A 20,817-nucleotide genomic window follows, 5' to 3' on the forward strand; every position below is an offset into this window, starting at 1 on the left:
TGTTCAGCTTGATTATGGGCACAACCCAGAGAATCAGGCACCATGCCACTCCTGAAGAAATACACCCATCAGTTACCCGCATCTAGTAGATTCTTCAGTTGATACGAACCACCGACGAAGTACAGTGCGAGTATGACTGTCCATTGCAAGCCATGCAGTAATGAAGTTGTGGACAGCGCCATTGCTAGAGACTGGTATCGATTGGTAGCACCACAAACAGTATCAAGTCTGTTGTTGTCGCGGATATTGATAGAATCACCTCCTTATATCCTGACTGCGAGGATCACGGGCTCAACATCCTTTGAGAGAGCCAACATCGGAGGGTGAGCTGCATGGTGTGCAGTCTCGATCCCTTGGCACAATCGCAAAGATTGCCACGAGTCGGCGCATTTGTAGTCCTACGAGCTGCAAATGTCCGAGACAACATTCGTCGCCTGTCGACGGTACCTTGGGACCGAAGGATACCAATACGGTTTCGTTATGTAGTTCTACCCAACCACCACGTGGGAATGCCGGTAACCATCTGGAAGGAACCTGAGCACAACAGCCGTCGCGACAGGAATAGTTCACATCACGACTGTGTGCAAGCAGTGTAGCTACCCAATAATTCAAATGATCGTCTATGTCAGCGTACGCTTTGACGCAACTATCTGAGCCATTCACTCCCTTGGAATGAGCTTGACGAAACATTCTGGAAGCACAAAAGCCACCTCCTCGTCGAGATCGCCGTCCATGGCTTGTTGCTTTTCGTATGCCGATGGGTCTGGCTTTCCATCCTTGTCGCACTTCTCCAATCTGTACAGAGATAGAGCAACCGCCATCAAGATGTTCTGTTGCAGCTTTGCCCAGCGCATTCCCGAGCACAGTCGTTGTCCAGTACCCCACGTGTTCACTGTGCAAGAGTCAGCGATCCATGCAATCCTGTATGGCAATTGGCAACTTACATCCATGTGGTTCTTTATCCCAAGTCTTCTGCGACTCAGGCGCGAAACGGTCAGGCCGGAATGAAGCAGGTCTGTCGTAGAGCTTGGGGTTAAAATGGATCTCAGTAGAGTTGTAGATGGCATGAGTTCGTGCTGGGATGACTTCGCTCGTTCCTGGGATTGGGATCGATTCATATAGAGTGTTGAAGCGGGCGGTCGGGAAGCAAGTCCAGATACGGCTGATTTCCTCCATCATGAGGGCAGCGTTTGGGAAAGAATTCTCCCAGGCTGACAACGGGATATGGAAAAGCTTGTCTACCAGTGGCAGGCACTGCTCTTTGCAATGCTGGTCCGCTACCTCTGTGACTTCCTTGTAGACCTTGTCCTGCCAGTCAAGGTGGACGGCTAGAGCGTTGAGCAGCTGCGGGAATATGACATGAGCATTCACCACTCCCACGAAGGCAGCGTTGATCATGAATTCGGAGATGTTGTCATCGGGATCGCCAAGGTTGATGAGCGACTGTACTGCATCATTCTTACTGGCGCTCTTGGGTGACGCATGTCGGTCGCGCACGATGCCTCTTGATACACGCAGAAGTGCGCGTCGAGCCATGCGACGTCGTATCATGCTCGGCTCTGGAATCCACGGAAGCAGGGTGTTGAATGGACTGAAGGTATGCAGAATGGTATCAATAGCTCCCAGTGTTGTCGCCCACAACTTTGGGTCATCAGTGACATCGTCGGCCATGAACACGCGAGCGGTTTGCTTGAAGACAACGGGCCATACTTTCGGCGTGTTGATAATGCCAGAAGGTGTGTCTCGCTTAAGAGCCTCAAGGCCTGTGCGAGCATCCTGGATAACGCCGGGCAGGCAACGCTCCATGTTGGGCGTCTTCATGAGGTGCGTCAATGTCCTGAGCCAGTAAGTGCTCTTCTGAAACTTCTCATCTCGCGGCGTAAAGATGGCGTGGATGGGCCAGAAGTTCACACCCAAAGGCGTAAGATCCGTGGCCTTGTGGAGATCCAAAGCTGGGTGCTCGAAGAACATCTTGCGTGCGTCTGGACCAGAGAGGCCAACCACATGCGTCCTGCCAAGCCAAAAGCTGAATTGTCCAGTCTTAGACTCCTTGATACAGGATTTCCAGAAGGTCCTATACCTTGTCAGTAATGCTCATCCGCCGACTGATGACAATGACTTACCAGTGTCCGATCATCATGCCCAGAGAGCCTAGCCATGGCCAAGTGTTGGAGGTGAACTTTGGCGATAGTGGATTAACAGCTGGCTTGAGGAATTGCTGCAATAGGAAGCTGGAAATGGCGCCGATCAAAACAACAAGGCCAATCGATAGTGGTGATGGGCCTTGAATCAGATATCGTGCAATAGCAGGAGACGCTGCTGCATCTGGACCGTACAGACCCGGCTCAGGCTTCACGTTGGCCGCTGTTGAATTCATGTTTCGCGACGCTTCAGATCGAGTATGGCCGACGGCGACGAGGAACGGGCGAAAATACACAGGGTCAGAAGCAGTAGCGCGAATTCGGCCGTCGATTTATTATCATATTCTCGCTCCCGATGTGTTTGTTCATGTGCCAGGATTTTGATCGGTGGATTGATTGTAGTCTACTGCTTACAATTGTCCGTTTGAGCCGAAGCTGAGCGATTCCGTTGCCGATGATCCTTCGAAGACTGATGCATGCGTGTATGTCGTGCCAGAGTGCTGTATGCTAATGATAGGTTCGAATGTGATCGAACGCAACACAGGATACGATCGGCGATAGATAGCTCTGGATCCTGAGTCGTTCCCTTATGTACGCGGGCCCACATAGGAGATCGTGAAGCTGAGAACTACATGTACATGCAGATTTAACAGCATGCCACGTGCGCTGAGTCCGTGATTGGAGATGGAAATATGTCTTAATATACAGCTCTATGCACTACTTTGGACCCATTCCCATTGGCAGGTATGCGTGCGTCCATGGGAAGTAGTGTCTGAGTAAACCCATAAGGATACACAAAATCGTGCCATCGGGGAAACCAGCTGGTGTACTGCCGCAGTTGACACTAATATTCTTCAGATCCCACCGCCCTTCCGGATCATCCGCCGCCTCGATCATGCCGGCCGACAGATCCAAGTACGAGACAGGATCCTTTTGCTCTGTGAGACTGAGCTCATACCCTCGTTTCTTGTCCACCGACAATGCTCCAGGCTTGATGTAGATTGTGGTCAGCCAGCTCTCTTGAGCGCGCAAGAATTCCTCCGCCTTTTCCAGATCAGCGTACACGTGGGAGGCAGATCGCTTGAGTATCCAGAGCAGTAAAGATGGCAAGTGCTTGGAGAGATGGGGATCAATGGTGCCGGATGAGAGCAGCAGGAGCTTCGGAGCCGGACCATTTGGGCCGCCATCTGGTTTGTCATAGCCAAGTTCTCGCATGACCTTGACAAGTGCTATTGCTGAATCCTGTGACAATCGGCAACCTGGTACATTGTCGTTGGTGCTGATGCACATGAAGACGGCTCGTGTGTTCTTGATGCAAGCAGCGAGGAGGTCATGGTCTTGCATACCGCCCTCGAAGACTTCGACTTGCTTGCTGTCTGCGATCTCTGGGATCAGACGCAACAGCTTCTTCTTGTTCCGGCAGAATGCGTGGACACGACTCTGCGGCTTCCCGAGTAGGTTGCGGATCAAGGCTGAGCCGCAGTTGCCAGTAGAGCCTAGCACGGCATATGTTGTGACCTTGCTGTCCATCTCCAGTAGTGTCGATAATGATGGTGTGATCGTTGAGCCTCGACGATGTCTTCGTGGTAGTGTTGATCGAGCGAGGCAAGGATGAGCTTTGTCAGTATTGTCTGCGATAGACAAGGGAGAGTCCCTATTACGGCCACATTGGCAAGCATATCGGAGAGTTGATGCGGCATATTGTAGAATCCCTGCCGGAATCTCTCTTTGGCGAATATCCGACGCTCGCCGGCCATTCGACAATGTCGGTACTACGCCCACATGCGCTTTGGTATTTCCAGCGGGAGGAGAAGTGCCGGGAAAGCAAATCACTCTTGAGTGTACAAGGGATACGTTATCTATGCGGCGACCAGTATCTCCCGAGCGGAACCAGATCGAGCTGGACGAATGCTTCCTTGCATCATGTCCATGATGAACCACTTTCGTTGGCCAGCTCTTACCTCAAAGCCGACCTTACCGTCACCAGCGAGCTTGCGCAGGACTTGGTCAATGAATGGCTCCAAGGCAAAGGCACGAGTCTCTGCGTTGAGTGACTGCCCATAGATCTCTGCCACTAATTCACTTGTCGTGAGACTTCTCTGACCGCGACTGGCATAACTCGCGAGCGCTGTCAAGACTTGTGCCTCTCGTCGGGTCTTGTGCCGCAGCTCTTGCACCATCTTCAGTGGTAGGTTTTCGATGACGGCACCATGGGCGCTGTAGCCAACCTCGCACTGCTGGTCGGTGATGTTCTGCAGGCTGTCCATGAAGCTGCTTAGATCTTCCATCGTGCTAGTGCCGTGTCCTAGGATGGTGTCACCCGTAAACATGGCACGCGGCTCTCCTTCTTCCTCCAGGATGAAGCACATGTGATCTTCCGAGTGGCCGGGAGTGTGTAGAGCGCGCACGGTGGCGCCTTCGACGTCGAACGTCTGTGCATGGTAGATGTTCTGCTGGCCTCTGTCCGGCTGGTTCTTGTAGATGTGATGCTCCAGGTCCGGATACAGGCGGATCAAATCGGCCACGCCGCCGGTATGATCGCCATGCCAGTGCGTCAACAAGACACGCGCGATGGTGATGCCGCGTGCTTTCAGCGTGTCGTTGATCAGACTCGCCCAGTCTGCCTCTCCGCCTCCAGTGTCGATGATCAGTCGCTGGCGGCCCGTGCCAATTACGTAAGTGTTGGTGCCTTGGAACGTGAACTGCCTTGGATCAGCTTTCGTTTTCGTTTTCGTTTTCGTTCTCGACCTTCTGCATCTTCTCGACAACAACAACACCGACATCAACATATCACATACCTTGCCCGGGTTCTGTCCCAAGATGCGGAGCACTCGCGGCGTGAGCTGCTCGACATCGGGCAGTTCAGGAAGTTGTGCCATCTGGCTCCCCAAGATGTCGTCGAACGCGCACGCATTGAATGCAGAATTGATCTGTCGATATCCACCTTTGTCGTCCATGATGCTAAGTATGCGGTAGGTCGATTCTCAGCGTCGATCCCAGACTTCAATTTTCAGTGCACTTCAAGGCCACTGCAGGGACATCGCACCATATTGCAGCCACGAAGTGGCGTTGCTGACGAAGGAGCTGAGGATTCGACGCGTGCTATCGGCATTGTGCATCAATCGTCCGAAGCACTGGATAAGCAACAGTATCGGATGATTCTAACCACGCTCGGCTCCATCTGAAGCTGAGGCTGCAGGATCAGCTTGGTAACGACCTGCAGGACCACGGGGTATCGATGAAAGGGAAAGCATAAACATCTCATTCGGTGCGTCCCCTGGCGTTCTTGCAATTGACAACTTATCTCCCAGAACATTACAGTACGTCTCCATCTGAGCTTCTTTCCAGACCGGGAGTTGTTGCAGCTCTTAGCGGGTTGTCGGTGGTCGACCCATGTTCCCCATTCTGCCATCACGATCCTGAGCAGATAGTGCGGGCGTGATTGCTCTTCCGGTTTCTGCCCTTTGATAATCAAACTTCTATCATGACGACGAATCATTTGGAGAACAAGGTTCATGCGGCCACTGAATCGCTGTTCTACTTCAGCAATGAATTCCCCAAGCGTGACCTGCAGGACCTTTTCCGGCAAGCACACACGCGAAGCAAATTGGCGCAGCACAAGTGCTTGGCACAATTCATACAAGATGCAACACAAACCGTCAAACAGGAGATTCAAGGACTGTCGATGAAATTACAGCACCTGTTCAAGCCATTGGAAAGCGTCCTGACTTGGGCGGAAGATCACGAGCTTCGGGAAGGCGCACTTTCTGGCGCAATCGACGGTGTTCTGCTTATCGTTGCCCAGATGACTACACTCATTGGGTGAGTCGTGGTCCCGCTCCATTGTGATCTGTCAGTACTGACTATGATTACTAGATATCTTGAAAACAACACTGCCAAGATGGATGACATTGCCACTGCTTCACTCGCTGGCTTAGGCGTTGGTCTATTAACAGCATGTGCTGTCTCTTCAGCATCGACCATCGCCGATCTTTCAGCTACCGGAGCAGACGCCGTCAGAACTGCGTTTCGCCTCGGAGTTCATGTGTACTACGTATCACAGACTCTGGAAGCTCTTGATCCAAGCGCACGTCCAGAAACCTGGGCATACGTGATCAACAACGTTACGCCAACAGAAGCACAAGAGCAGCTCGATACGCTATATGCGAACAGCACTCAGCCTGCCACTAGCAAGGTCTTCATCAGTGCACTAAGCCGATCTTCGGTCACAGTCAGTGGTCCACCAGCGAGACTAAAGGCTCTTGTCACCGGCTCAGAGTTCTTTCGCACTTCGAGGTACATCGCTCTGCCAGTCTATGGAGGGCTCTGTCATGCGCCGCATGTATATGGTCAAGACGATGTCGACATGGTAATGCAAAGTCGAGCATTCTCTGTCCAAAAAGCACCCGCGACCCATCTAAAGAGTGTATGGTCAACTAGCTCTGGATATCCATACCTTGTCGAGGACTCGAAAAGCTTGTTCGCAAGTGTCGTTGCAGAACTTCTCACCAAAGCTATTTGCTGGGACAGTGTGGTCAGCTCAATTGTCAAATATACCGGATTGACCGACGCCTCCGAGATGATCATCTACAATTATGGTAATTCGATACCTCTCAACGAGCTCGAATCAGCTTTGAAGAGCAGCCCAGCCAAGCTCAAGGTCGTCAACAGCAATCTTCTGTCGTGGATGGGGCACAACTCCCCCACCAGCGTCAAGCCACGCAACACACTTCAGTCAAAGTTAGCAATCGTTGGTATGTCGTGCAGGCTACCAGGGGGTGCAACGAGCAACGAGCTGTTCTGGGATGTCCTGAGACGCGGCGTTGATACGTCGCAGGTCATTCCCGCAGACAGGTTCGACGTTGCAACACATTATGATCCTGCTGGCAAGCAGCTCAACAAGAGTATGACCCAGTATGGCTGCTTCATAGATGAGCCCGGACTCTTCGATGCACCGTTCTTCAATATGTCACCACGAGAAGCTCAAACCGTCGATCCCCAAATGCGCCTTGCTTTGGTAACAGCCTACGAAGCACTGGAACAGGCTGGCTATGTGGCCAATCGTACAGCTTCTACACGACTTGAGCGCATCGGCACATATTACGGCCAAGCTGCCGACGATTATCGAGAAGTCAACCAAGGACAAGAAGTGTCGACATACTACATTCCAGGAGGCTGTAGAGCATTTGGTCCAGGCCGCATCAATTACTTTTTCAAGTTTGCTGGTCCAAGTTACAGTATTGACACCGCCTGTTCTTCTGGGTTGGCTGCAGTCGAGGTAAGTCAGGTTACAAGTATCGTCGCACCAACTAACCATGGCCAGGTCGCATGCCAGGCACTTTGGAGGGGCGATGTCGACACGGCCGTGACTGGCGGCGTCAACATTCTCACCAATCCAGATGGCTTCACAGGGCTGTGCAGCGGACACTTTCTGTCCAAAGGACACAATGCTTGCAAGACATGGGATGCCACGGCCGATGGGTATTGTCGTGCTGATGGAGTGGGGTCTCTGGTCATCAAGAGGCTTGAAGACGCTGAGGACGATAACGACAACATACTGGGTGTGATCCTTGGAGCTGGTACCAATCACTCAGCGCAGGCTGTTTCTATTACTCATCCACATGCTGGTCACCAAGCCTATCTAGCACGGCAAGTCCTTCGACAGGCAGGGGTGGATCCTCTCGATGTGTCATACGTCGAACTCCATGGCACAGGTAAGTCGCGTTGGTGTGTTTGACTTGAAATACTAATGCAAGCATCAGGCACGCAGGCTGGTGACAGCGAAGAGATGCAAGGCATTCTCGATGTCTATGCGCCACTCTCGAAACGACGCAGTCAATCTCAACCTCTGCATATCGGAGCAGTGAAAGCCAACATGGGTCACAGCGAATCTTCCGCAGGCACTACTGCCTTGGTCAAAGTGCTTCTCATGCTCCAGAACAACGTCATTCCACCACATATCGGCATCACTACTGAGATGAATCCGAAGTTTGGTCACGACTTCAAGAAACGCAACCTACACATCCCATTTGAGCTGACTCCCTGGGAGCACACCGATGATAAGAGGCGCATTGCTGTTGTGAACAATTTTGGCGCTGCTGGAGGGAACACTACCATGATCTTGGAAGATGCACCAATGCGAAGCATATCTCAAAGCGATACGCGCAAAACACATGTCGTTGTCTTGTCTGCCAAGACCAAAACCTCGTTGGTGGCCAACGTCGATCGCCTGATCAGTTACATCGACTCCCATCCAGACACACAGATCGCCAACGTGTCGTATACCACCACAGCACGGCGATATCAGCATGTTCTACGGGTGGCTATCTCGACATCAGAGATAGCGCACTTGCAGAAGCAGCTATATTCTCACCGGGAGAAGATCGAGTACATACAGCCTGTGCGAAAAGCTGAGCCCCCACCCGTCGCATTCAGTTTTACAGGTCAAGGGGCATCACACAAGTCGATGAATCTGGAGCTGTACCGAGACGTGCCGACGTTCCGTGAGTTCGTTCACCAACTCGACTCGCTCACACGAGCTCAAGGCTTTGAGTCATTTATCTGCGCACTCGATGGCTCGCATGACAAGGACCATCAGCACTCCCCGGTGGTGACACAGCTTGCGCTTGTCTGTTCAGAGATCGCCCTAGCAAAGTACTGGGCTTCCATTGGAGTTCTACCGAACATTGTTATCGGACACAGTCTGGGTGAGTATGCTGCAATGCATATCGCTGGAGTCATCAGCGCATCAGACGCGATTTTCCTCGTCGGTCGGAGAGCTCAGCTGCTACAAGAGAGATGCAAGATTGGTAGCCACCTCATGATGGCAGTGCGAGCTTCTGTTGATCAGATCACGCAGAGTGCTGCTGGCAAGCCTTTCACTGTTGCTTGTGTCAATGGTCCTGCGGACACGGTCTTGGCTGGCACGAAAGAGGAGATCGAGGTTATCAAGACACCACTGGAGTCATCTGGGCTTCAGTGCATCAAGCTGGATGTCGCATTCGCATTCCACTCTGAGCAGACAGACCCACTCCTGGACGACTTTGAAGCACTGGCGAAATCGGGTGTCATCTTCGCCGAGCCCAAGCTGCCGGTCATTTCGCCGCTGCTTGGAAAAGTCATCTTCGATGCCAAGACCATCAATGCGACGTATGTAAGGCGGGCCACACGAGAAGCAGTCGACTTTCTTGCAGCTCTGAACAACGCGCAAGAGATTGGTGCGATCGGCGGCGACACCGTCTGGGTCGAGATTGGCCCACATCCAGTATGCACCGGGTTTGTGCGATCCACGATCCCATCTGTCAAGCTTGCATTACCATCCTTCCGACGCGGCGAAGAGAACTGGAAGACCTTGTCCGACAGTATTGCTCAACTATACACCGTAGGAGTCGACATCGATTGGACCGAGCTGCACAGACCGTTCGAGAAGAATCTTCGACTACTTGATCTGCCAACATATGCTTTCAACGAAAAGACCTACTGGCTGCAATACAAGGGAGATTGGTGCCTGACCAAGGGCAATACTTTCTATGCTGACGAGCAGAAGATCGTGCGAGGACAGCTACCATCTGTGAGCGAGCTGCACACTTCCACAGTGCAGCAGATTGTGGAACAAGTGTTCGACACTGACACAGGCAGCTGTACCGTGGTGATCGAGTCTGATATGATGCAACCCGACTTCCTAGCAGCCGCGCATGGACACCGTATGAATGACTGTGGTGTTGCCACATCTTCTATCCATGGTGACATTGCATTCACATTGGCCGAACACATTCACAAGAAGCTTGGTGTACACGGCAAAGATACGCGATACAACGTCGCGAACCTACAAGTCACTAAAGCCCTCGTGGCGCGAAAGAACACCGCGAATCCACAGGTCATACGGGTCACTGCAAGCACTACAGATGTGCGGTCCGGCATCGACCTCGTCTGGCAGAATATCAATGCGAATGGTGATTCCGCGGAGCCATTTGCAACTTCTTCCATTCATGCCGGAATATCGACCGACTGGATCAGCTCGTGGAGCTCTCTTACTCACTTGGTTCGAGACAGGATTGAAACACTCGACCGACTGGTTGCTGAAGGCAAGGCGAATCGACTGTCGCACAACATGGCATACACACTGTTTGCAAGCAACCTTGTTGATTACGCCGACAAATATCGAGGCATGCAGTCGGTCGTCATGCATGGTCTCGAAGGGTGTGCCGACGTGGAGCTCAGCACGAAGGAAAGTGGTGTCTGGACTGTTCCGCCATACTTCATTGACAGCGTCGCACACCTTGCAGGCTTCATCATGAACTGCTCTGATGCCATTGATGCCAAGAAGTTCTTCTGCATCACGCCAGGCTGGAAGACTATGCGCTTCGCAAGACCGCTGGTTCCTGGAGCGAGGTACCAGTCATATGTCAAGATGATACCCACCGTCGAGGACGATACTGCGTACTTTGGTGATGTGTACATCTTGCAGGATGGCGTTATCATTGGGCTTGTCGAAGGGATAGAGTTTCATCGCTATCGCCGAATTCTGCTGGAAAGACTTTTCTCGGCGCCTGACAGCACAAATCTCGACGACACTACGGAGACCAAAGATATATCATCAAGCACTCAACACTCGGTTCCGGTCTCGAGACAGGTCCCTCCGGCAGCGAAATCTTCGGCACAGACAGTATTCGAGTCCAGCCTACCGTTTGCGGTGCCTGGACCTAGGAAAAGTACTGCAAGGCCTGCAGTTGACGAGATCGCTGCCAGAGAGAAGCCGGTCGCATCGCAGAGCAGTAGCATCACCAACAGAGCAATGCAGCTCATAGCTGACGAGGTTGGTGTTGAGCTTGCGGATCTGTGCGACGACGTTGGCTTCAGCGACCTTGGCGTCGACAGCTTGATGTCTCTCGTGATCGCAGATACATTCAGAGCGACGCTTGACATCAAAGTCAATGGCAGTCTCTTCCTCGACTACGAGACTATAGGCGACCTGCGCAACTGGTTGGAGGAGACTTATGCCTGAATGAAGCGATGTGTACGTTGCACGATAACCCTTCACTATTTACATAACTGACTAGGAGTTACAGCTGTGCAGTCTCGGGGCGTGGTAGACTATTGGGCTATTGGCGCAAGGTACTGAAATCGTTGGGGTTCTGCTGATCACCTGGTAGCTGGTGCTTTGTACAGTAACGTCGATGTACCATTCATATTCTCATCTATCTGCGAGCATTGACGAGCTCTGAGCATATCTATCGCTATACAACATCACAGATTCTTCAGACGATCGATAACACGCGCCGATAGTGCCCTCCACTCACTTCGAAGATCCGTTTCGAGCTGCTTATACACGAGCGTTGATGTTGACAGCATCGCATTTGCGCATAGGTCTTTCGCAGCAACTCCTGCTTTATCTGCATCTTGCATCTCTTCCACAAGCAGCTTCAGTCTCAATGCAAACCTTTCGATCAGTTGCCGCACAGGGTGGAGCTCGCCCAGGATCAGCTGGACTGTCCTCCTCTCTGAATCCTCGCCGTCTAGACAGAAGCCTCGGATGGTGGTGGTTGTATTTGAATGTTGTTCGTCGAAAGATGGCGATGGGTTGTGACGCTCTCCTGGCAGCAAGGTCTTGGTACGTTGCGCCACAGCAGAATACCAGCCCAAGATCTTAAAGGTGACCAAGGCCACCATGACGACAAGATAACCATCCTGGCAGCACGGGCTCTCCAGAATACCACTCAATAGCTCGACGGCTGTTCCGTTCTGGCTAAGAATGGATTGTGTGGAGACATTCTCGAGCCTCTCATCAAGCTCGGGTTTACGCTGATGCATACACAAACTTTCAGACGAAGCTGAGTATCGCTGGAACAATGAGAGAACGCGCGCCAAGCATGAGCAGGATACGCCGTCGAGCCGACCAGTCCGGAGATGCTGTGAGCCATTGTCCGATATCGAGAGAGCTCGGGGAGTCCTAGGCTCCATCAAAGCGTGATTCATTAGAGGTGGAACACCAAGCATGCTATGCGGGTCGTCGTCGCAGATTGAGTGCAGTTGCTGATCATCCAGGCCATGTATGAAGAAGGGGTCTGCCGTGAATGCGGACAGGGAGTGATCGTCAAGCAGATCACTACTGTGGAATGTCGAGCTGTCACTCATTGCCGCATCGAAGCCATCCACTGTCATATCCAATGGTGTCCCGAACAAGTCTTGCAGCATGTCAGAGCTAGTACTGGTACCAGTGACTCCCGATGGGGGTGAAGGGCCACCACTTGACGGTTCTCTTCGTCGAGACCTGGAAGATGTCTGGGGTTGACCTGGTTTCCTGCCCGCGCGCTTCAGCAAGACATAGGTGCAGTCCAAGCCACGCTTGACACATCTGGCGCAGCGAGGCCTCTCCTTGGAGCACTTCAACTTGGAGGCTGCACAAGTCTCGCAACTGCTGCGCACGCGAGGTCCTGCTGCGATGCTCGTCGACGTTGGACCAGCCGACGACGACGCTGTCGCTGTCGCTTCATGGAGTCCTCCAGTGTGGGGAGCATGTGGTACTGGTACAGGCGGCGGCGCTGTTACTGGGAAATGCATGGCAGCCACGCTGCGTGACAGGGACATGCTGGCTGATCGGGAAGCATCAATGGCGTACAGTTCCATCGGGGAATATGGACGGTTGATATCCAGCAACGGTACACGTGGCTACCAAGCACGTTCTGTTCGCGTAGACCCGGAAGATTTATATAACACAATATACAACCTTGAAGGACCAGCACTACGCCTGAGAGGGAGGGTACAGTGTGTCACCTACATATAGGAAACCTAGCCCAAAGTTAGTAAGCACACTATTCTCAATCTAGGTGTTTCCCTACTAATCTGTAGTATAGCCGACCTAATTAGAGAATTCTTAGCTTACTAGAGTATAGACTTTAGGTTATATTATTAATAGAAGGTATTATTACTACTACTACTACTACGTAGCGACTATTTAAGCTATTTACTTTACTTAATATCTTGTACTTCTACCTACTACTTCGATAGTAGCTTAAATCCTTAATAGTATATAGCGGATTAAGCTCTTAATATACTATATTATTATTACCTTATTCTATACCTATAGTACTCGTATTATAAGCTCGTCCTTATTAGTAATATAGAGCTTATAGATTAGGCTCTTTATCTTTAAGAAGTAGCTCTTAATAGGGTTTAGATCCGGTAAGCTTATATTATAGGGTAAATAATATATATATAGAGGTTTGTCGTAGTATATAGTAAGTTTGATATAAAGAGAGTATAAAGACTATCGGGCGCTACAATAACGTCTACGCTCTAAGTACGGGCCTACCCTATACTAAGATCTAAGGGCTCGCTCTCTGTATTACCCCCCTCTCTCCTCCGCTAGATACCTAGGTTCCGCTAGAAATTAGGAGGCTTTCTATAAGCTTAACCCCCCCTTCTCTTACCCGTCGGACCCCGTACCCTTTAGGGTAGAACTAACCTATAAGGTCTATTAACTCTTCTATTATTAGATACTAAGAATAGGGCTTTACTATTATCTAATAATAATAGTAATCCGTAGGTATCTACTCTCTTTTTATCGGATCTCACCGTACTTATAAGATTTTTATTATTATAAACCTTACTATTATTAACCTCCTATTATCTATCGCGATCCGAGCATATAGATAGATAAAAGCCTATTATTATTAAAACTTAAGGCTACGTACGCTAAGAATTAGGTAACTAATTAGTTATCTATATCCTCTTTAAGAGTAATACTTATCTATTCTAGATAGATATATACAATATATAGTCTACTTTTAAAACACCCTATATAAGCCCGTATAATAACTTCCTATATAAAAAACGTAATAGTTATAAGCCCGGCTAGCGCTTACTAATACTCGCTACGATAAGGAAGCCCTAAAGTAGATTTTATATTGTTATAAAATACTATTATAATCTATATAGCAGTACTCCTAGGCCTAGTAAACCCGCGTAGAACTTTTACTAGCCTCCCTATCCGTAGTTATAGCTACTACCGAAAATAGAGTAACTAGTACCCTACTATAGGGTACCGTAGTTCTAAAGAGCTATAATGAATAGGATAAATTTAACCGTTAGCTAGAGCTCTACGTAGAGTCTTTAAATGTCTAGAAGTATATAGATCCTTACTAACTAAGTAACGAGCTAATAGAGCCTACTTACTTAACGTTTAAGGAAATCTAATAAGCGTATACGGTAGGAGACGCTATAGCGAGAGACCTAATTAAGCTACGGTAAATATACGTAGACCGAAGGTAACGAATATATAATATCTTTACTACTACGCGATTAAAGCTTATTACCTACCTTATCTAAATAACAACCGAGTTAGGATAAGAGCTTATATATAGCCGGACTACCCTTAGAGCGAAATACTAGGCTCTTAAGGATTAGTATAGCCTAGACGATATACTACATAAGCGGTAGCTTATACTTAAGTTATCTAGGCTTTAGAAGGCTAGCGTACGTAGAATTGATAACTAGTACTTAGACTAGTTAGTTTTATAGACTAAGATACTTAAATACTTCTACGCCGAGTATAATAACCTTAGTAGGTACTTCCTACTTACTATTTAGAAGTAGGCTCTAGCCTATAGTACTTCTCTATATAACGAGTAGAAGCGTAAAAAATATTACTATAAAAGCTTACTAAGCGTTAACTCGAATAGATACGCGATACCGTACTAGTAATAACTAATAGTTGATTAGTCTTCGTAATATTTTGCGGAGAACCCTTAGTAGAGGAGGAAACGGTATCTATAGTAGGGGATACTAGTTAAAAGGAAGGTAATAATAACCGTAGTAGTAGCCGCGGTAATTAGGGCCGTAGTAATAGCCGCGGTAATAAGAATAAAAATAAGGATATAATAGGCTAAGCGACTACTAAAATATTACTAGCGAGCCTAAGAATACCTATTATAAGGGCCTATTCCTATACGATATAATTAACCCTAATAAGCGCCTAGTAAAGGGTTAGCGCTTAGAGTAGTAGAAGAAGTACTAGAAAAACTTTATTAACTACTACTTAAGCGACGACGGCGAGCGGCTACTTAGCGTATTAAATCATAATAATCGTAAGGACTAGGAACGTAACAAGGCTATTACTAATACAAAGAAGGTATTACTAAGTAATGAAGCCTTTATTAGCCTTACTATTCTTTTTAGCTTAATAAGTAAGTTAAGCGTTGGATTTAGGGATTACTAGGTATATAATAACTATTAAGACACTTATATAATCAATTATTAGAAATAGGAGGGTATAGAGTTTATTATAGAGCGCCTTAATACCTTAGAAATCTAGGCTAGAACAACTACCTTTCTAATTTTAGCATTAGGGCATACTTATATATTGATTGAGGGCCATTTATCTACTTTACTAGATATAGCTTACTACCTAGGCTTTTATATAAACGTTATCTCGTATATACGTATAGAGATAGCTAGAATCTAGTAGTACGGACGTAGTAATTCAATATAGTATAACGATACTAAATTAATAGACCTATATTGTCCTACTAGTATAATCTCTTCCTTTAAGGTAGTTATACTACCTTAGTCGCCTATTATTTACTAATAGCCTATAAAAGAGGGTCTAGTACTACCGAAGGTTACTAAAAAGACATGTAACGCGTACTTTACTCCTCTACTAGAGCTTTCTATTGTCTACTTATTTCCGCTCGTTTTAGCGCGGCTCGCGTCTCTATAAGCTTACTTTCTATCGCTAACTACCTTCTATATATCTCTTCGAGGTTACTTTATAGATTAATATCTAATATCTCTCTCTTAGAGCTTTCGTTTGTCTACGGTATTATTATATAGTCCGATATAATAATATTAGGAAGAGTATATTAAATTGAATAGATCGAATTTAATATTACGGAGTAAATAACGTATATATAGAGGTTCGTTATAGTTTATAGTAAGTTCGATACGGAGAGAGTATAGAAACTATTAGACGTTATAATAAAGTCTACACTCTATATACAGACCTAGCCTATACTAAGATCTAAGGGCTCGCCCTTTATAGCTTACGAGCTACGTATCTATTGCGTTAATATTAGCTTTAATAAAGGCTTACTTAGTATAGGTAGAGTTATAGATAGTAGCTCTATTGTATTATTAGAGAGCTTATAGGTAATATACTAGTACTTTATTAAAGTACTCGAAGGTAGTAAAGTCGTCGAATAGCTCGTTATTTGCCTACTAAATATAGGCTTCTACTAGCGGTAGAATACGCCGATAATAGTACTTAGAATTAATTATAATATCTCTAAATACGTCCGTTATTATCTATTCTACTAACTCGCCTTATTCTTACTTCTCTTTACCTTCTTCGGCTATATAGAGTAGATACTAGCCCTAGCTCTTCTACTAATATAAGCTTAGAAGCGGTAAGATAGGCTATTTATAAAGGCTAGCGTAAGGTAGGTAGACTCGTATTCTTTATAGGGCTATTAAGTAATAAAGAAGCGGGTAGTATAGGAGTTATTAATCTAGAATTTATTGCTAAAGATAACCTAATACTAGTCTTTATATTACTAGTATTAGTAATTAAGAGCCTACTAGAAGCGCTACTACTTCTTAGTAAGATTTAAGAATAGCTTTCTACGCGCGACGTAACCTTATTTTTAGAGGAGTCGACTTTCTTAACTTCCTTATTAACAATAGTAAGATTAGTCGTCTTACTAATACCTTTAGTAATAACTTTAGCTAAGGTTATTCTCTATAGATTTATCGATAGCTATTAAGGGCGTAGATACGGCATTACTAGCGCTATCGTAATATCTAATAGCTCGTATATTATAGCTATATATAGAGTCCTCGACCTACTAATATTAGCCTAAACTTACTAAGTAATACCTTTTATAACTTACCTACTATACGACCTATAATAGCCGACCGTATAATAGTATAAGTCCGAATAGGTATAAGGTATCTTAGATCGAGACCTTAAGGAGTCTATAGAGGTCTAACTTTAGTAATTAAGTACTATATATAGCGATAGGCTTTAATATAGCGCTAGAAGTATAGTACTAATAGGTAATAGAAAGTATAAATAGGGTCAATATTAGGTATAAATTATAATAGTAATAGTATTATCTAATCTAATATCTTTAATAGGCTCTTTCCGGTCCTTATATTCTCTCTAATACCTTCTCTTTTAATATTATCGATACGACTAGCTATATTATTACTAAACTACCTCTATTATTACTAATACCTCCTACGTTGTAACTAATACGCCTATTACTCTAAGAGGTAGTATATTTAAAGATCTAATACCCTCCGAGAGTAACCGGTTAATAGAGTTACTACTAATCGAAGAAAGGGATAAAAGAATACGAGATATTAATAATATACATCAGAGTCTGATTAAGTACTAGCTAATAACGCCTCAATATTACAACGAATACACGTAAGGAGACGACGAATAAGAGCTACCCGATCTTTAGGGGGCGCCACCGGATATCACTACTGGAATAGGTCTAAATCGCCCAAAAAGAGGGAAGGTTCTATGGCTGGTTTCCTGTATGCAGGTGACACACTGTAGGGATCCGGTGAGGCGAGGCCGCCAGACCGCGCGGTGTCCCCGCCGGTTAACAAAGGAATGTGATGTAGTGGTTGGTGGCATGCCGCCTTATCGCACATTAGGGTTGTCTTCACTACTGCTCCCTCTCTCATCATGGACAAGCTCGGACAAGGTGCAAGCTGTGTCAAGCTGAACCAAGCTGAATCAAGCTCTCGCAAGTTGCTCCCAAAGGGGTGCCGAGCCGCACCTCCGCCGCGGACCACTTCCTTCGCGCCTTGGCGTGTGTTGAAACCTTCCAATCACGTCGTCGACTCAGCTGTCCTCGTCTACATATGCACGATATGTAATCCAGGATACGGCGTCTTGCTGCAGCGGAGTTGCATTCGCTTTCAGCAACCTCTGCCATCGACGCCGGCTGATTCGCTGAAATTCGAAATTCCGTATGGATGCTGCTAGGATAGTTCTAGTTCTCTTTGGGCAGAGGATGCGACTCCGCTGCAGCTGAGCGCTGTGTCACGTACCGAGAGCATCCTTCGTCTGGACCTTCCCAACGCTTGCGTAGACATGCAATGCGCCGATACTGTACGACAGCGCAGTTGTCTCAGCTGGTGGGCACTGTTGACTGTTCAGGAATGCTCCAGCCGCATAAGTGAAGGCAAGAATGCAGCGGCGAACGACCAGACGCAATTAGCCACCAAGACAAGCAACACACCAACTCTGTTCTCGAGATGAGCGACAGCCTTGCCGGCAATGGTATGCGCCAGAACCTCAACAGATCGTCAACCAGCAGCAACCACACTGGGCATGCTCAAAACGGGAGGGCGCCGCAGGATCCGCTTGTTGACGCAGGACACTTCATCAAGCAGCTGGCTTGCCAAGTATCGAACAGCCTCATTGCAGTACAGCACGCCGAGACTGACTTGTGTCTGTAGGTACAATCTCTGGCATGTCTAAAATGGCTGAGCGAACTCCAGATACTGGCTTGTATCCCCCTGGAAGGAAGCAGACCTCTACACGATGTTGCTGAGCTTGCCAACGTTCCAGCATCTCAATTATCGCGCGTGGTGCGCATAGTTGCAACCATTGGATTTCTCAACGAGCCCGATCCAGGCCACATCGCCCACACTGCGCTGTCGGCGCAGTTTGTGGTGGATTTCAGCCTGTTTGATTCCATCTTGTTCCTGTTAACGACGGTAGTCCCCTGTTCGATGCAGATGAGTACATTGACACAGCGGCATGGCAGTGCATTCCCCACCAACGACGGTGCCTATCGTATAGCCTTCAACACCAGCCAATCATTTGACGCAGCTTGCGTGGAAGGCTCCAGGCTTCGTCGAGAATGGCTGGCATACAAATCCAACACCACAATCGTCGATGAGACCATTGCAGACGTTCTCCTGAGACAGGATTGGCACAGCCTCGGCCATGTCAAAGTGGTCGATGCCTGCGCTCAGTCGACCGATTTTGGCAATTCTCTGGCTGAGAGGTGCTCTACGCTTCGGGTGGTTGTTCAGCTCGACACCGCCACCACCAACGGCCATTCCGAAATCGACAGTAGCATGTCCCGAGGCCGTGCTGTCATCCAACGAAGGCCACAAGGCACGAGGCAGATGGTAGAGGATGCTGCCGTCTGCATCCTAAAGATCGAAGCACCTTCTACGACCATTCGAGCGAGAGTGACCGCTGAACTGCTTGCTCACCTGGAAGTACTGCGCAACAACGAATCGGCGGTCTTGATCGTCGCGGCACCATTGTTACCAGAGCCCGGAACTGTCTCAACGAGCGCGGAGGCGTCAGCACGCAGCTCCGATCTCACCACTCTCCAGTTGAGCAACAGTCCGCAATTGGAGCTGGACAGGCTTATCGACATTGTGGAGAATGTTCCGAATGCTCGAGACAGCCTCAAAGTGGTGCAGAGAATTCTGTTCCGGAATGGCATGGTAGCTGCCATCGAGGTGAGGTATAGAGCATCGAGCGAGGATCAATTTGCTACGCCAGCAGGCACTATCGATTGGTGATGTTGAGATAGAACTAGCAGTAGCCTGTCAGCCACAAAGGCTGATCATGGGCATATCTGCATGCTCGTTCGACCGGGTTTTCAGGCAGGAACCGAGTTCCTGCTTCATATGGAGAAATTGCCATTTTACGCAGACGGCAAGCCGGTCGTGGGGGTCTACCTCAACTCAGAGGGGTGTCGTTAGCCCCAGGAAGGAACGCACAACAAGGTTTCGGGCCATTGCATGCATGTATCAATGCACCGAGAAAGCTTGGTTTGGGCCTGCGCAAGAGATCCTGTAGGAACGCCTATTGCGCAATTCTCCGATTCGTCATGATGCCGATGGCAGACCTGCCGTGAAGACACCCCGGGCCGTCTCCGTTGTTTGTCACCTACATGGGGCAGCCCACGACGAGAGATGTCCTGCTCACCGAGCCTGTTTACCTGGTCTGGTCTGTGTCAATGGCATATAAGAAGCATGAATACAAGTCGATGACCTAGCAAATCCAACACTACGACCTACACTCCGCACTGCTGCAGCCCGAAACCATGGCGGAACCACGATCTTTCTCTATCACTGTACAAGTTATGGCTATCATCGGGGGAGCAGCTCTTGCTGGTGAGTATCCATGCAGATCGTTGGAATCTGATCCCGCTGACTTGTTCGATAGGTACTATGATGAGCCTCTCTCTTGTGACTATTCCGCTGTTCCTGGATACCAACACACAAGTGTCGCACATGTTGAGACAGTGGCATCGACTCTATTCCTATGGCCATGTCGTCATGCCAGGGCTTTCGGTGGGTATCTGCGGTCTATACTTGTACAAGGCAATGCAAAAGCGACAGAGTCAGCAGTGCCGGGCTTTGTACACCATAGCAGGTCTCGTTACGATTGCGATGATACCATTCACTCTGACAGTGATGTGGGACACGAACCAGACCTTGTCGTCGCTCGCAGCAGATGATATTCAGAAGAGTGGGACCATCGACCCGTTGTTCGGTCAGGTGCAGGAGCTTGTGGCTAGTTGGGGTCGCATGCATTTTGTTCGATCATGCTTCCCACTCGCCGGTGCTGCCCTCGGTTTCACTGGTGTGTGGGAGGATTTCACAAATTGGCCTTTCAGCTTTCGTAGTTGAT

At 48.3% G+C, this 20,817-nt stretch overlaps 7 protein-coding genes across 7 annotated transcripts; 3 read left to right on the forward strand and 4 right to left on the reverse strand.

Moving 5' to 3' along the window:
* Window positions 1-659: 659 nt before the first annotated feature.
* CLAFUR5_12902 (Cytochrome P450 monooxygenase claM) lies at window positions 660-2,377 on the reverse strand (the record flags this gene model as incomplete). The annotated part of the gene is made up of 3 exons (XM_047912050.1): window positions 660-892; window positions 945-2,074; window positions 2,124-2,377. 3 exons carry the CDS (start codon window positions 2,375-2,377, stop codon window positions 660-662), a joined length of 1,617 nt encoding a protein of 538 aa, XP_047767852.1.
* A 481-nt stretch (window positions 2,378-2,858) lies between these two features.
* CLAFUR5_12903 (Oxidoreductase claK) lies at window positions 2,859-3,671 on the reverse strand (the record flags this gene model as incomplete). Its single annotated transcript, XM_047912051.1, has 1 exon — window positions 2,859-3,671. The coding sequence occupies one exon, from the start codon at window positions 3,669-3,671 to the stop codon at window positions 2,859-2,861; it is 813 nt and encodes a 270-aa protein (XP_047767853.1).
* A 329-nt stretch (window positions 3,672-4,000) lies between these two features.
* CLAFUR5_12904 (Atrochrysone carboxyl ACP thioesterase) lies at window positions 4,001-5,098 on the reverse strand (the record flags this gene model as incomplete). The annotated part of the gene is made up of 2 exons (XM_047912052.1): window positions 4,001-4,843; window positions 4,940-5,098. 2 exons carry the CDS (start codon window positions 5,096-5,098, stop codon window positions 4,001-4,003), a joined length of 1,002 nt encoding a protein of 333 aa, XP_047767847.1.
* Window positions 5,099-5,625: 527 nt separating this feature from the next.
* CLAFUR5_12905 (Atrochrysone carboxylic acid synthase) lies at window positions 5,626-11,145 on the forward strand (the record flags this gene model as incomplete). The annotated part of the gene is made up of 3 exons (XM_047912053.1): window positions 5,626-5,963; window positions 6,018-7,855; window positions 7,904-11,145. The coding sequence occupies 3 exons, from the start codon at window positions 5,626-5,628 to the stop codon at window positions 11,143-11,145; spliced, it is 5,418 nt and encodes a 1,805-aa protein (XP_047767848.1).
* Window positions 11,146-11,387: 242 nt separating this feature from the next.
* Window positions 11,388-12,728, reverse strand: CLAFUR5_12906 (Cladofulvin biosynthesis regulatory protein claE; the record flags this gene model as incomplete). Its single annotated transcript, XM_047912054.1, has 1 exon — window positions 11,388-12,728. The coding sequence occupies one exon, from the start codon at window positions 12,726-12,728 to the stop codon at window positions 11,388-11,390; it is 1,341 nt and encodes a 446-aa protein (XP_047767849.1).
* Window positions 12,729-18,410: 5,682 nt separating this feature from the next.
* On the forward strand, window positions 18,411-19,700 carry CLAFUR5_12907 (Cladofulvin cluster transcriptional coactivator claA; the record flags this gene model as incomplete). Its single annotated transcript, XM_047912055.1, has 2 exons — window positions 18,411-18,560; window positions 18,615-19,700. The coding sequence occupies 2 exons, from the start codon at window positions 18,411-18,413 to the stop codon at window positions 19,698-19,700; spliced, it is 1,236 nt and encodes a 411-aa protein (XP_047767850.1).
* A 527-nt stretch (window positions 19,701-20,227) lies between these two features.
* Window positions 20,228-20,816, forward strand: CLAFUR5_12908 (Anthrone oxygenase; the record flags this gene model as incomplete). The annotated part of the gene is made up of 2 exons (XM_047912056.1): window positions 20,228-20,297; window positions 20,350-20,816. 2 exons carry the CDS (start codon window positions 20,228-20,230, stop codon window positions 20,814-20,816), a joined length of 537 nt encoding a protein of 178 aa, XP_047767845.1.
* Between the last annotated feature and the right edge of the window lies 1 nt (window position 20,817).

The sequence above is a fragment of the Fulvia fulva genome, chromosome 11 (assembly GCF_020509005.1).
Source record: "Fulvia fulva chromosome 11, complete sequence".
Taxonomy (NCBI): Eukaryota; Fungi; Ascomycota; class Dothideomycetes; order Mycosphaerellales; family Mycosphaerellaceae; genus Fulvia; species Fulvia fulva.